General features: G+C 38.0%; 1 protein-coding gene across 2 annotated transcripts in view; it reads left to right on the top strand.

Annotated features, from left to right (window-relative positions):
- The window catches only part of Cul1 (cullin 1), a 90,951-nt gene that overhangs the window by 55,301 nt on the left and 23,626 nt on the right, over positions 1-12,024 (top strand). For both annotated transcript variants that reach the window (XM_076832353.1, XM_076832342.1), the window contains exons 5-9: positions 1,002-1,052; positions 1,239-1,329; positions 2,012-2,175; positions 7,517-7,679; positions 8,555-8,685. In XM_076832353.1, coding sequence (XP_076688468.1) covers positions 1,002-1,052; positions 1,239-1,329; positions 2,012-2,175; positions 7,517-7,679; positions 8,555-8,685 — 600 coding nt within the window. The remainder of the gene's footprint in view (positions 1-1,001; positions 1,053-1,238; positions 1,330-2,011; positions 2,176-7,516; positions 7,680-8,554; positions 8,686-12,024) is intronic.

Raw genomic sequence — 12,024 nt, 5'->3', positions numbered from 1 at the left:
GCATTTCCAGAGTGCCTCCTCCCTGTGTTTCTCCAAGAGGAGGAGTCTCTTCCTTCCGGCATCGGTCGAGCATCTTAGTCATAGCTCCTAATGATGAAATCTTACTTTTTCCCCAATATTAGCCTTCAGTATATATTTATTGTTCATGATTTGTCAAAAAATTTTTTTCTCTTAAATATTGTTTTTAATGCTACTTATTTGAGGAAAGACCACTTTTAAAGTCCTTCATAAAATAAATTTACATATAATGTTTTCAGAAATATGGCTTTTATAAACCCTGTTGTATCTATAGTGAGATTTGTGAAAAATAAAACTAGGATTTATATTTAAAATGAATGTCTCAATAGTTAGCATTTGTGTATTAGACTGTTAAAAATTTCATTTTATTTGAACTAATACCTCTCCCAGCAAATGATTTAAAAGTCATGTATGAATTCTAACATTTTTATGGTGCGTGTGGTCAGTGGCACCGTCTAGAGTGTGTGGTGTGGTGCACTCACAGTTGTACACATCTGTGAAACCACTGCCACCAAGACACATAGCTTTTTTAGAGTTTAAAATCTATAATTTATCTTACTGAGTATGTCAAAGCTGATGTAATAAATGGAATTATTTTCATCAAATGTGGAAGGTCAAATTAAATTTGTTTGATCCAAGGGACAGATTTATAGGTTGAATCCACTTTTGCCCTTTAAACTGACAGAAAATGTGCTCCTTAAATCAAATTTGTCTTTGTATTTTAACTGTTAAAATGTGAGCCGATAAGCACCTGTACCTTCTCTGCCTCTTGAAATATGGGTACCTCAGAGTGGCTTTCTGATCTTGTTCTGATAGATTTTTACCAAGGTATATTCTAACTTTGATAAAATTTGGAATTCAGGTTATTTCCTATGACTTCAGTCTTGGGAAAACATAGTAGAAGTATAGATATCTAACACTATTTATTGTATGTATAGTTAATAATTTTTAATTGTTTTATTTATTTTTTCTTTCTTATCCAGCTTGCATTGGTGACTTGGAGAGATTGTCTGTTCAGGCCATTGAATAAACAGGTACCTGCTTGTGTGAGTGCGTGTGTTTTGCTTTTAAAAGTCCCCATTTCATTACTTAATTTTGTCCTCCTCAGGCCTTTGAGAGATTTCAAGAATATCTGTCATAATGCATTGTTTATTGGCTTTGAATGTTTAAGGAATATGTAGTAATATATATTGTGAAATATATCTTCTGTCTTTCTGAAGGTAACAAATGCTGTTTTAAAACTGATTGAAAAGGAAAGAAATGGTGAGACCATCAATACAAGACTGATTAGTGGAGTTGTACAGTCCTATGGTAAATAATTTCCCTTTAATTTATTCATTTCATATCGTATGATAATTATAGCAATGCTCTAACAAGATGCATTTTTAAATATTTTAATATTATCAAGAATGTTGCTAGCATTTACAAAGGTTCTCCTAATTCTCTTCAAGTCAGTGTGATTTTATTGATTTTACCCATCAAAAAAATTGTTTGGTCCTTGTGCTTTAAGGAAATTTGATGGAAAAGAAATATGAATTATTTTCTGGTCTCATTGAATATGTAAATATGAGAGAACATTATTGAGCTAAATGATAACCAGAAATCTATATCAGCTTGAAAAATTGAGATTGAGAAACTGATAAAGTAATACAATGTTTTAAAAACTTGGGTAGCATTGTATTTCTTTGAAAGTTTAAAATTAGAAATTTGTATTGCTTTTTCAAATGTAAAAGTTCTCTAAATGAACTTTATGGTAATTTGGAAGCATATCTGGCCCTGAGTCAGAATTACTTGCCTTTTAGACATCTTGGATTTTTTTCTTTTCTTTTAGTGAAACAAGTGTTCTTTTATACTAGTAAATAAGATTACTTTATACCCTCCATTTCACATTGACCTTTTAAGCATAACTTAAACTGAATGCTACACCTAAGTATTTTCTGTGAAATATAACAAAAAATAGGGTGATTGAAATGTAGCTCGTATTTATTTCTAGTGGAATTGGGGCTGAATGAAGATGATGCATTTGCAAAGGGCCCTACGTTAACAGTGTATAAAGAATCCTTTGAATCTCAATTTTTGGCTGACACAGAGAGATTTTATACCAGAGAGAGTACTGAATTCTTGCAGCAGAACCCAGTTACTGAATATATGAAAAAGGTAAGCTGAAACATAGTACGTACAGTAGACATAAGTTGAAATAGTCGTTGCTCCTTGGTGAGGTCTCGGCACCTGCAGCTGTCCTCGCAGCCCTGCGTTGGCACTATTGTCATGTAGTGCATTTAGCAGATGCCGTGCTCCTGCTTCTCTAAGACGCTTTTATAAATGAGTTTGTAGTCATGACCGTGACTGCGTGTTCTCTTTGATGTTCTAAGGTTGTAACCATGAGAGCTGCATGCCTTTCATAGTTTGGAGGGTTTCTTCTGGAATGTGGTCTGTGTCCAGTGAGACAATTTTAAGAAATAAGTGTTCTCAGATTTGCAAAGTTAAAGTGTTTGCTTTTTTGTTCCTAGAATATTCCCTAAGAATTTGTAACACAGCCTTCAGGTTTAGATTAGGTTCACATTAGCCTTTTGAAACTGAAGGAGTGGTCCATGTTTCATGTTCCATGTTCCATGTTTCATGCATCCTTTTGTTTTTTTGTACTTAGTGATGTCATCATGAAGTTCTAGTGCAATTATTCTTGGTTCTCTTTCTTGAAAATTCAGGTAGCCTAGATGTAGGCTCTCAGAAATGATTAGATCAAGAAGCTGTGAACTTTCTCTGCAGGGCCAGATAGTAGATATTTTAGGCTTTGTGGGCTACGTATGGTCTCTGCTGCAGCTATTCAACCCTGCCATTGTAGGGCAAAAGCAGCCACAACATTATGTAAACAAATAGGTATGACCAGGATCCAGTAAAATTTTATTTACAAAAAACAGGCTGGGAATGTAGCTTAGTGATAGAATGTTTATCTCGCCAGTGCAAGACCCTGGGTTCAGTCCTCAACACTTGAAAACAAATAAACAAACAAAAAAATCATTGGCTGGCTGCAGTGGCACATGCCTGTATTCACAGTGACTATGTGTGGGCGGGGGAGCAAGGCAGGAGAAGAATTATGAGTTCTAGGGCAACTTAGGCCCTAAACAACTTAGTGAAACCATGTCTCAAAATCAGAAATAAAAAGAACTGCGGATGTGGCTTAGTGTTTAAACATCCCGGGGTTCAGTCCCCAGTACCAAACAAAACAATCCAGATAGCAGCAGAATTTGGCATACATGTTATATATAGTTTGCTGACCCAAACCTGGAGACACTAGGAGACTTCCACGGAGCCTCTGGGTCTTACTGAGTCTGATATCTGCTTTGCCCTTTGTCCCCTACTTACTTGAGAGTGAATAGACTACAGAATCACTTTTTCCATACATGGGGATAGAAAGTGAGTCAGCTTAGAAAATTAGTAAGAGCAATTGCTCTGCTTCTGTCACATGAAGTCCTACCCAATTTGTCTGCAGTGGTCTGAATGTATTTTCCTATGGAAGACAGTTATTGTAAGTGGAGCGTATACATTTGAAGTTGAAAGTTCTCAACAAATAAATTTCTAATATCTCAAAATATAACCAACTATTCAAGATTATCCTTTGTGTGTTTTGAGAGTTAAATTGACTTTTTTTTTGTACTGATCAAAAACTAGCTCAACCAGAGTAGTTGTTTTTTTTCATCCAAAGTTTCCAACAACTGTCTGACACATGAACTTTTGAAACATTATCTGTTTCGAATCTTAGTGCTGCCTGTTATTTCATTTTGTAGTGTGACAATGTAGTTTTCATAAACGTGTCTCTTAAATTCTACTCTGTGTTTGTTCTTCTAAAACCACGTTTTATTTTTATTTTTTTTTAAAGAGAGAATTTTTTAATATTTATTTTTCAGTTTTCGGCGGACACAACATCTTTGTTTGTATGTGGTGCTGAGGATCGAACCCAGTGCAGTGAGCATGCCAGGCAAGCGCACTACCGCTTGAGCCACATCCCCAGCCCCTAAAACCACGTTTTAAAAAGTGGAACCTCTTATCAGAGTGTATGTCCACAGTAGCCATATGAGTCCTTTTTGTGCACTTCTTAGTGAGTTGTCATTGTCTCAGTTGTCCATGATGATGAAGACCAGTAGCACTCCAGTGCAAGCAAAATAGCTTTTTAGGGCAGAACCACATGAGCAGGAAAGTCTGGAGAGCAGAGATGTGCACTGGCCTGGTTTGACCAGAATGTGCCTGCCTTTAAGGAAGCCAGTCATGTGCTTCCTGCATCCTAGTTGCATAAATTTGATTTCTTCTTCTTTATTCATTTACTTACATGCAACATGTGGTGCTGAGAATCGAACCCAGTACCCGTACATGCTAGGCAAGTGCTCTACCACTGAGCCATAACCTCAGCCCTCTTCTTTTTTTGATAGCAGGAATTGAACCCAGAGGTACTTAACCACTGAGCCACATCCTAGCCTTTTTAATATTTTATTTAGAGACAAGCTCTTGCTAAGTTGCTTGAGCCTTACTAAGTTGTTGATGCTGGCTTTGAATTCCATCCTCCTGCCTCAGCCTCCTGAGCCGCTGGGAAGACAGGCATGTGCCACTATGCCCAGCAATTTGATTTCATCATAGAGGAATTAAAGGTTTGGCCCAGAGCCATTTGGCTCATACCAAACATGACTTCTAGCACATTTCAGAAGTCTGTAATGCAAAAAGTCTGCAAGCATGAAATTGAAATTGACAGTCATACAAACAATTTTGCTCTTATTTAATGGCCTTGCATCTGATGCTGGACTGTGAATCTAGGTTAAAATCCCTATGCCACTAAGGAGATAACCTTTCCATTCCTCAGTTTCTCACCTGTGAAGTTGGAAATAATAATAGTAGGTAAGAATGAGGATTAAATGAGCTTTAATTTCTAAATAATCTGAGATTTTTTAAAAGTATATATGTATGTATAAAAGTGAGTATAGAAGAATGTAGGGCAGAAAGCTAGCAGGATGGAAGGCTTTGGTCTTCCACGTGAGTGCCTCCCAGAACCTCAGTGCCTGGGATGCAGCGCCACGGGCGGACAGGAGGCAGCTCTGATTCAGTGACTCAGAAGGTTTTCATTAAGACTGTAAAACTCCTGAACAACACCGAGGGTTTTCATTAAGACTGTAAAACTCCTGAACAACACCGAGGTCAAGAGTGGACCTTCAGAAACACGGTGTTTTCAGCAGCTAGTTTGGGCTAGATCCTCAGATTCCGTGAAGGTCCCTGCCCACTCTCCTGTTGTCGGGAGTATTTCAGTGGAGACATTTGAGAATCTGGCGCATCCTTCTAAGGACGGCTTTGATGACTGAACAACTGGAAGCCACATTAATATTTTCAAAATATCTTACTGTCCTATGTGACTGAGACTAATCTAAGCTACAGAAACTTTGACTATTCTGGGTTCCTAATGTTTCTTTTTCTTAGTTTTTTAACTTCAAAATTAAAATAATGTCAATTAATTTGCTCACCCTTTATGGTCTGCCTTTTTTTTTTTTTTTTTAAACCTGAAACTGATCCTAACAGAATTAATTTAGGGTAATCTTTTGTAGGTTACTTCTACTTTGAATTTGATCTCGGTGTTCTAAAACTGTCTGCCAAGCACACTGATGAAGAGCTTGCTTGTCTTAAAGAGTTTATGAAGAGGATAAAAGGTTATCCTTTCTAAAACATGCCCACACCCAGCACCTAGGCCCATGGCTGATTCACCAGTGTGTGAAATAAGCTCTGGCAGAGCCCCTATGGCCACAAGTGCCTCCCCAGTCTCTTGGGCACCTGCTTGCTCTCCTGCTGCTTGGCTCTTTCGGGAGGGGTCTGTGAAATGCTGCTATTTCTAGCTTAAGAGGGGGAAAGCCAGTGCCCCTCAGTGAATCAGCAGTTACGTGGAAGCCTAATCTTTCATCTGGGCAAGAAGTATAAAGTTTGTCTAGCTTCCCAGGGGGATTATGTCCTTCCAAGAAACAGGTGTAACTTGAACCAGAGCAAGGGTGCTGCTGGGTCTCCATCTTCTGTTTCATCAGCCTTCATCCTTGAGGTACTGGCTGGAGGAAATACTGCAGTTTTGCCACCAGATCTGAACTGGGAACTCCTGGGTGAAGCACAGAAAGTGTCGCATTATTTTAATAGGACTTTATGATCAGAAAAACAGAATTACACAGGCTTTCAGGAAAATAAAAATAACACGACCCTGCTAGCCTGGGACACTTAACTGATTGTGTATATAAACCAGATTGGAATATTGCGATAGGTTTTTTGTAACCTCTCCATTAATGATTCTTTGTGTTAACATTTTATATTTATTTTGGTGGATAATTATATTTTATTTACCAAATATGCTATAGTTTATTTTAGCATGTTGAATTAGGTAAAATTAATTTCCTTCTAATTGGAAATTTAATAACTTCAAACTTTTTACATTAATTTGTACATTATCTCTTCCTTTCCTTTCTCGTGTTTTATTCAGATGCATTTGCTGGTGTGCTCTGCATCGTCACACATTAGGACTATTGTCCAAATCCACTTTCACCTTAGCCCTCAGTGGCATGTGTGATAAGGCTGCAGCTCTGTTCTGTGGTTTATCACCTGTCCCCTGGTTGCTCTGGGTAGCCCAAGCCTTCCCAGCCAGTTGTTTTATGTTTTCTTGGCTCTTGAGTATTTCTTCATTTCCAGTTGAATTTTTCCAGATTTACCCAAAATTATACCAAATTCAAAAATCATTTTGAGTACTGGCATTTTTACAATTCAAAAGAAGTTTTTGTCTCTTTGTTCAGATTACATGAATAATTTGAGACTGTCTGACATTTACTCCTTGCTCTGACGATTTAGTGCTTCCTTGGTGATGCTGTGCACCACACTTTTTGGTGATGGAGTCTAAAACTCGCTGACTTTAAGTCATTTTGCTCCTCTGTTCAAGTGCCTATTTTTCTCTCCTCCTTGGAGGGAAACACAGGAAATCGAGGTGTGTAAATAACCCAGTGGATTGGCAAGAGATGGCTAGCTATATTGTTTTTCTTTACATGTTTTGAAGGCTGTATATTTTTTTCTTTAAAACTTTTTTAAAGCCTTATTGCTAATGCTTATTTCTGAGTAATCATTTCCAGGGTTGTGATGGTGTGATCCTTGACTTCAGGCAGCCTTCAATCAAAAGTAGAGCTTTTTACATGGTGTCTGTGTTCAGGGAGGGTCTTTAGGTTTTTCAGGTTGGAGACATTAACACCCAAAGAAGGTGAAATATCACTTATCTGAAGGAGAAAAATTGTTGTAAAGATATTCAAACTGTTAATAATGGTAGCTCTGTCAGGGCTTTTGGATAGGACTTGAAACACTTCTGTGTATTTAAATATGGCCATTTAAATATCCCCTTTTTCATAATTTATTTTATTAGAACAGATTTGTGAATTTAATTTTCCATTATTCACTTTACAGTTCTTTAAAAGCAAATCAAAACCACTCAATTAATTCTCTGCAGGCAGAGGCTCGTCTGCTTGAGGAACAGCGAAGAGTTCAGGTTTATCTTCATGAAAGCACCCAAGATGAGCTGGCCAGGAAATGTGAGCAGGTCCTTATCGAAAAACACTTGGAAATTTTCCACACAGAGTTTCAGAATTTATTAGATGCCGACAAGAATGAAGGTGAGCCACTAAAACTTGTCAAATGTGGGCACTTGCTTTGAGCTGCGATGTGCCACTGTCTGCAGTTCTAGCTTATGTGCATCGTCAGTGTCCATCGTTGTTGAGAAGATGTCCTGTGTGGCCCTTACTGCATGTTGATTGCAGATTTCTGTGGTGTTTGGGTATAAAAGAGCATCTTTTCAGTTTAATTTTATATATAATTTGTTCCATACACTTTTAGTGTTAAATGATGTTTACCCCCTAATTCTTTCGTGAGTATTCTTCCTTTGAAAATTCTTAGAGACAACAAGACTATTTTATAGTCCCTTAACCTCTCCTTGCTTTACTGGGATGTGTAAGGAGCACAGTCAGACACAGATATTTGTATTTCGGGTTCTTTCTCTGCTTCTCATAAATTGAACATGTACAATACATAGTCAATGAAGAATTTGGGGTCCCATTTGTGACTTTTATAGTTTAGATGGTGATCCATGTTCTCTTTAAATTTATTCATTTCTTAAACACATCTAAGTGCCTATTATGTGTCAGGCATAGATAATATCTCAGTGTTGAGAATTTTAAGAATATTAGATACACTAATTAAAAGAACCTCTTCTCTATAATGTTAGTAGATTTCATAGTAAGGAGGGGAATACACTTCTATAGTAGCATAATTTCATTGTAACTTTTAGCAAAATATACATAAAGAAATACACAAATAAAAAATATTGTTTTAATGCTTTTGATTATTTTTAATTTGTATGCTTTTGATTATTTACATCTAATAAGAGCTGTCTTATTTCAGAATGTCTTCCATCTCAATATAAATATGTAATTAGTGGAATAGATACACAGAGTTTTTTCTGTGCATAAAGATGACTGCCTTCTTCTTGCAGATTTGGGACGCATGTATAATCTTGTATCTAGAATCCAGGATGGCCTAGGAGAATTGAAAAAGCTGCTGGAGACGCACATTCATAATCAGGGTCTTGCAGCAATTGAGAAGTGTGGTGAAGCTGCCTTAAATGTAAGTAATATTCAGTTGAAAACAGTGGCCTTAGTATTTTCACACAGCTGCAAGCATGTGTGATGCATCTCTGTTTTTCACCCAGGTAGTTAAGATTCTTCAAAACAAGCAAACTTGTTTTGACTCTTTGAAATAAGAGTTCAGGGACTACTCCCCCCCCCCCCCACTCCCCCAAGCAAATAACCTGCATGAATCATTCTGGCCCCTTTGAGGCATTGAAGACCTCAGTTTTTTTCCCCTCTCTGGAACTTTGATCCAAGTTGTACCCTCCAACTGTGCCGCAGTCTCTGGCTGGGCACAAATCACGAGTCTCCACACAGCTTGTAGATTCAAACAGCAATTCTTTATTCCCGAACTCACACCGGCCGTCTACAAACACGCTCTGGGGGAATCCACGTTCTCTGCCCAAATCCACTCCGCATGGGCTTCTGTCTCCCAAAATATACTGTCTGACCCTAAGCACTCAAGAGGAACTCAGCAGCAGGATACGCCCTATTCTAAAGGGGGCACACCCTAATCTCCTATTATGCTAAACTGCCCTATTCTAAAGGGGGAACACCCTAAACACGGATCCTGCCCTGGTCCTTGAACAAGGTCACCTTTCAGAAGTCCTTCCACTAGACAGCATGGGAGTAAGCTGGCAAGGAATTTGTCATACCTACTTGGCTGATGGCTCCCAGCATCTCCCCCCTTCTGATTAATTAAACAACAAGTAATGTGGCTTAAGGACCGTGCCTGGTAGGTTGTCCAGTTCAACATATGGCTCTTACCCATCATTGGAAAACTGACCTTTAGGTGTCAGCCTCCTGTCTTAGGTTGATACCACTGCAACTGGATCATACCCGTCACTGACTACCGGTCCAGCATACAGCCATACTTGTGGATAGGTCTATGCACCAGTGGGGGGGTGAGGTTCTTTGCCTCACCTCTGTTGGCCCCCAAATTTGGCCTTGGTGCCAGTGGGGGAGTGAGGTTAATGTGGCTTAAGGACCGCGCCTGGTAGGTTGTCCAATTCAACATATGGCTCTTACCCGTCATCGGAAAACTGACCTTTAGGCAACTGACCTTTAGGCGTCAGCCTCCTGTCTTAGGTTGATACCACTGCAATTGGATCATACCCGTCACTGACTGCCGGTCCAGCATATAGCCATTGGCCCCCAAATTTAGACCATCACTAGCAGAAGGGAGGAGGATACAGAAATGCCACGACACCAAGCCAATTGACAGTTCCTTTGGAAAAATTGCATCATTGGTGACACCATCAGCAAAGATCACTGGTGACACCATCAGCAAAGATATGCCAGCATTACCACAATTTGCTGCACTAAACGTATTTACATAGTCCAGGCAAGTTCTGTAAGCAGTTCAAAGGAGAGGAATCTATCAATCTGTCCGTCTCTTCCCAAAGTCCGTTTCCTCCCAAAGTAAGTTGACTCCTTGATTGAGCATACTTGTTGAGTTATATTCATTGGGATGAAGATAGGAATTCTGGCAATGATGCTAAAAAGACATTAAACTAGGTGAAATCTCCATTGCAATGTTTAAAAACTCTATAGTCAAAAAATAAAACTGATCAGAAAAACATTAACCTAGGTTTGTATGAGCTCAAAAAATAAAAATAGAGCCTTATGATGTGGAAAAATGCAATAATAAAATAGATATTGAAAAAAGCATCCTGGTTAATCACAGTCGCAGATGTAAGAATGGCCAAGCTGGAGTTCTGGATATCAGCTGTTATGGATTTGAGTCAAATCATCTTCTTTTCAATCTGTAGAAATCGTTTTGGTTAGTCTTTCTGGAATCCAAATCGGCTGCTGTTCTCCCTGTGGAAACACGCAAACAGAGCCCCGACTCCAGACAATCACTGGGTCTGGACCTTTCCATTGTCCTGTTAGAATATCTTTCCAAAGAACTTTAGGCTTATGCACATTTTTTGGATACATATGGCTTTCCGCAGCACTAAGTCCTGATGAATCCAAATTTAAAAAGTTTAGAGTAAAAAGCCTTATTTTAAGTTTATCTTTGGGGGATATATACCCCTTTCCAATTCCCTCTTTTTGTTTTAGTAAGTACGTTTTAATAGTTTGATGAGCTCTTTCAACTATGCCTTGTCCCTGTGGATTGTATGGAATTCCTGTTATATGAGTAATACCAAATGATGAGCAAAATTGTTTAAAAGAGGTAGAGGTATAGCCAGGACCGTTATCAGTTTTTAACTGTTTAGGAACGCCCACAGTGGCAAAATTTTGTAAGCAATGAGCTATAACATCTTTAGTTTTTTCTCCGGCATGAAGGGAGCCCATCAAAAATCCGGAAGAAGTATCAATTGTAACATGTAAATATTTTAATTTTCCAAATTCTGGCAAGTGTGTGACGTCCATCTGCCAAATATGGTTAGGTATCAGTCCTCTAGGATTGACTCCAAGATTAACTTGTGGTAAAAAGGTCACACAATTTTGACATTGTTTTATTATATGTCTGGCTTGTTCCTTAGTTATTTTAAAACGCTTTTGTAAAGTATTAGCATTAACATGGAATTTTTTATGAAAATTCGTAGCTTCTTCTAGTGTAGAGAAAATATGTATGTCATGTGTAGTTTTATCTGCTAAATCATTGCCCAAACTAAGGGCTCCAGGCAATCCTGTATGTGCTCTAATATGTCCTATAAAGAATGGATCTTTTCTGTCCCAGATTAGACTTTGTATAGTGGAAAACAAAGAGAAAACAGTAGAAGAAGGGGAAATCCTACCAGCATCTTCAAGAGATACTATAGCATTAACTACATACTGACTATCAGAAAATAAATTAAATACAGAATCTTTAAACATTAAAAAGGCTTGTAAAACTGCATTAAGCTCTACCTTTTGAGCTGATTGTTTGGGTACTAAAAATGTAAAAGTTTTATCAGGTGTAACTACTGCTGCTGTACCATTATTTGACCCATCAGTGAATATATTTGGAGCATTCATGATAGGGGTTTTTCTTGTCATTTTTGGAAAAACTACAGGATGCTTAGACCAAAAAGACAACAAAGGATTAGATGGTAAGTGATTATCAAATGAAACATTAGATTTACACATGATTATTGCCCAAGTATTTAACTCATTAGCTAACTCATCAATTTGATCCATAGTGTATGGAGTAATAATTTTATTGGGAGAAATTCCAAACACTCCCTTCGCTGCTTTTATTCCTTTGAGTATTAATTGTCCTACAGCCTCAGGATACCTAGTAAGTATAGTGTTAGGAGAATAAGATAAATGTATCCACAATAATGGACCTTCTTGCCAAAATACTCCTGTAGGAATATTTTTTGTTGGTAGTACAATAAATAATAAA

The sequence above is a fragment of the Callospermophilus lateralis genome, chromosome 1 (genome assembly GCF_048772815.1).
Source record: "Callospermophilus lateralis isolate mCalLat2 chromosome 1, mCalLat2.hap1, whole genome shotgun sequence".
Taxonomy (NCBI): domain Eukaryota; kingdom Metazoa; phylum Chordata; class Mammalia; order Rodentia; family Sciuridae; genus Callospermophilus; species Callospermophilus lateralis.
This window is presented reverse-complemented; position numbering and strand designations above follow the sequence as displayed.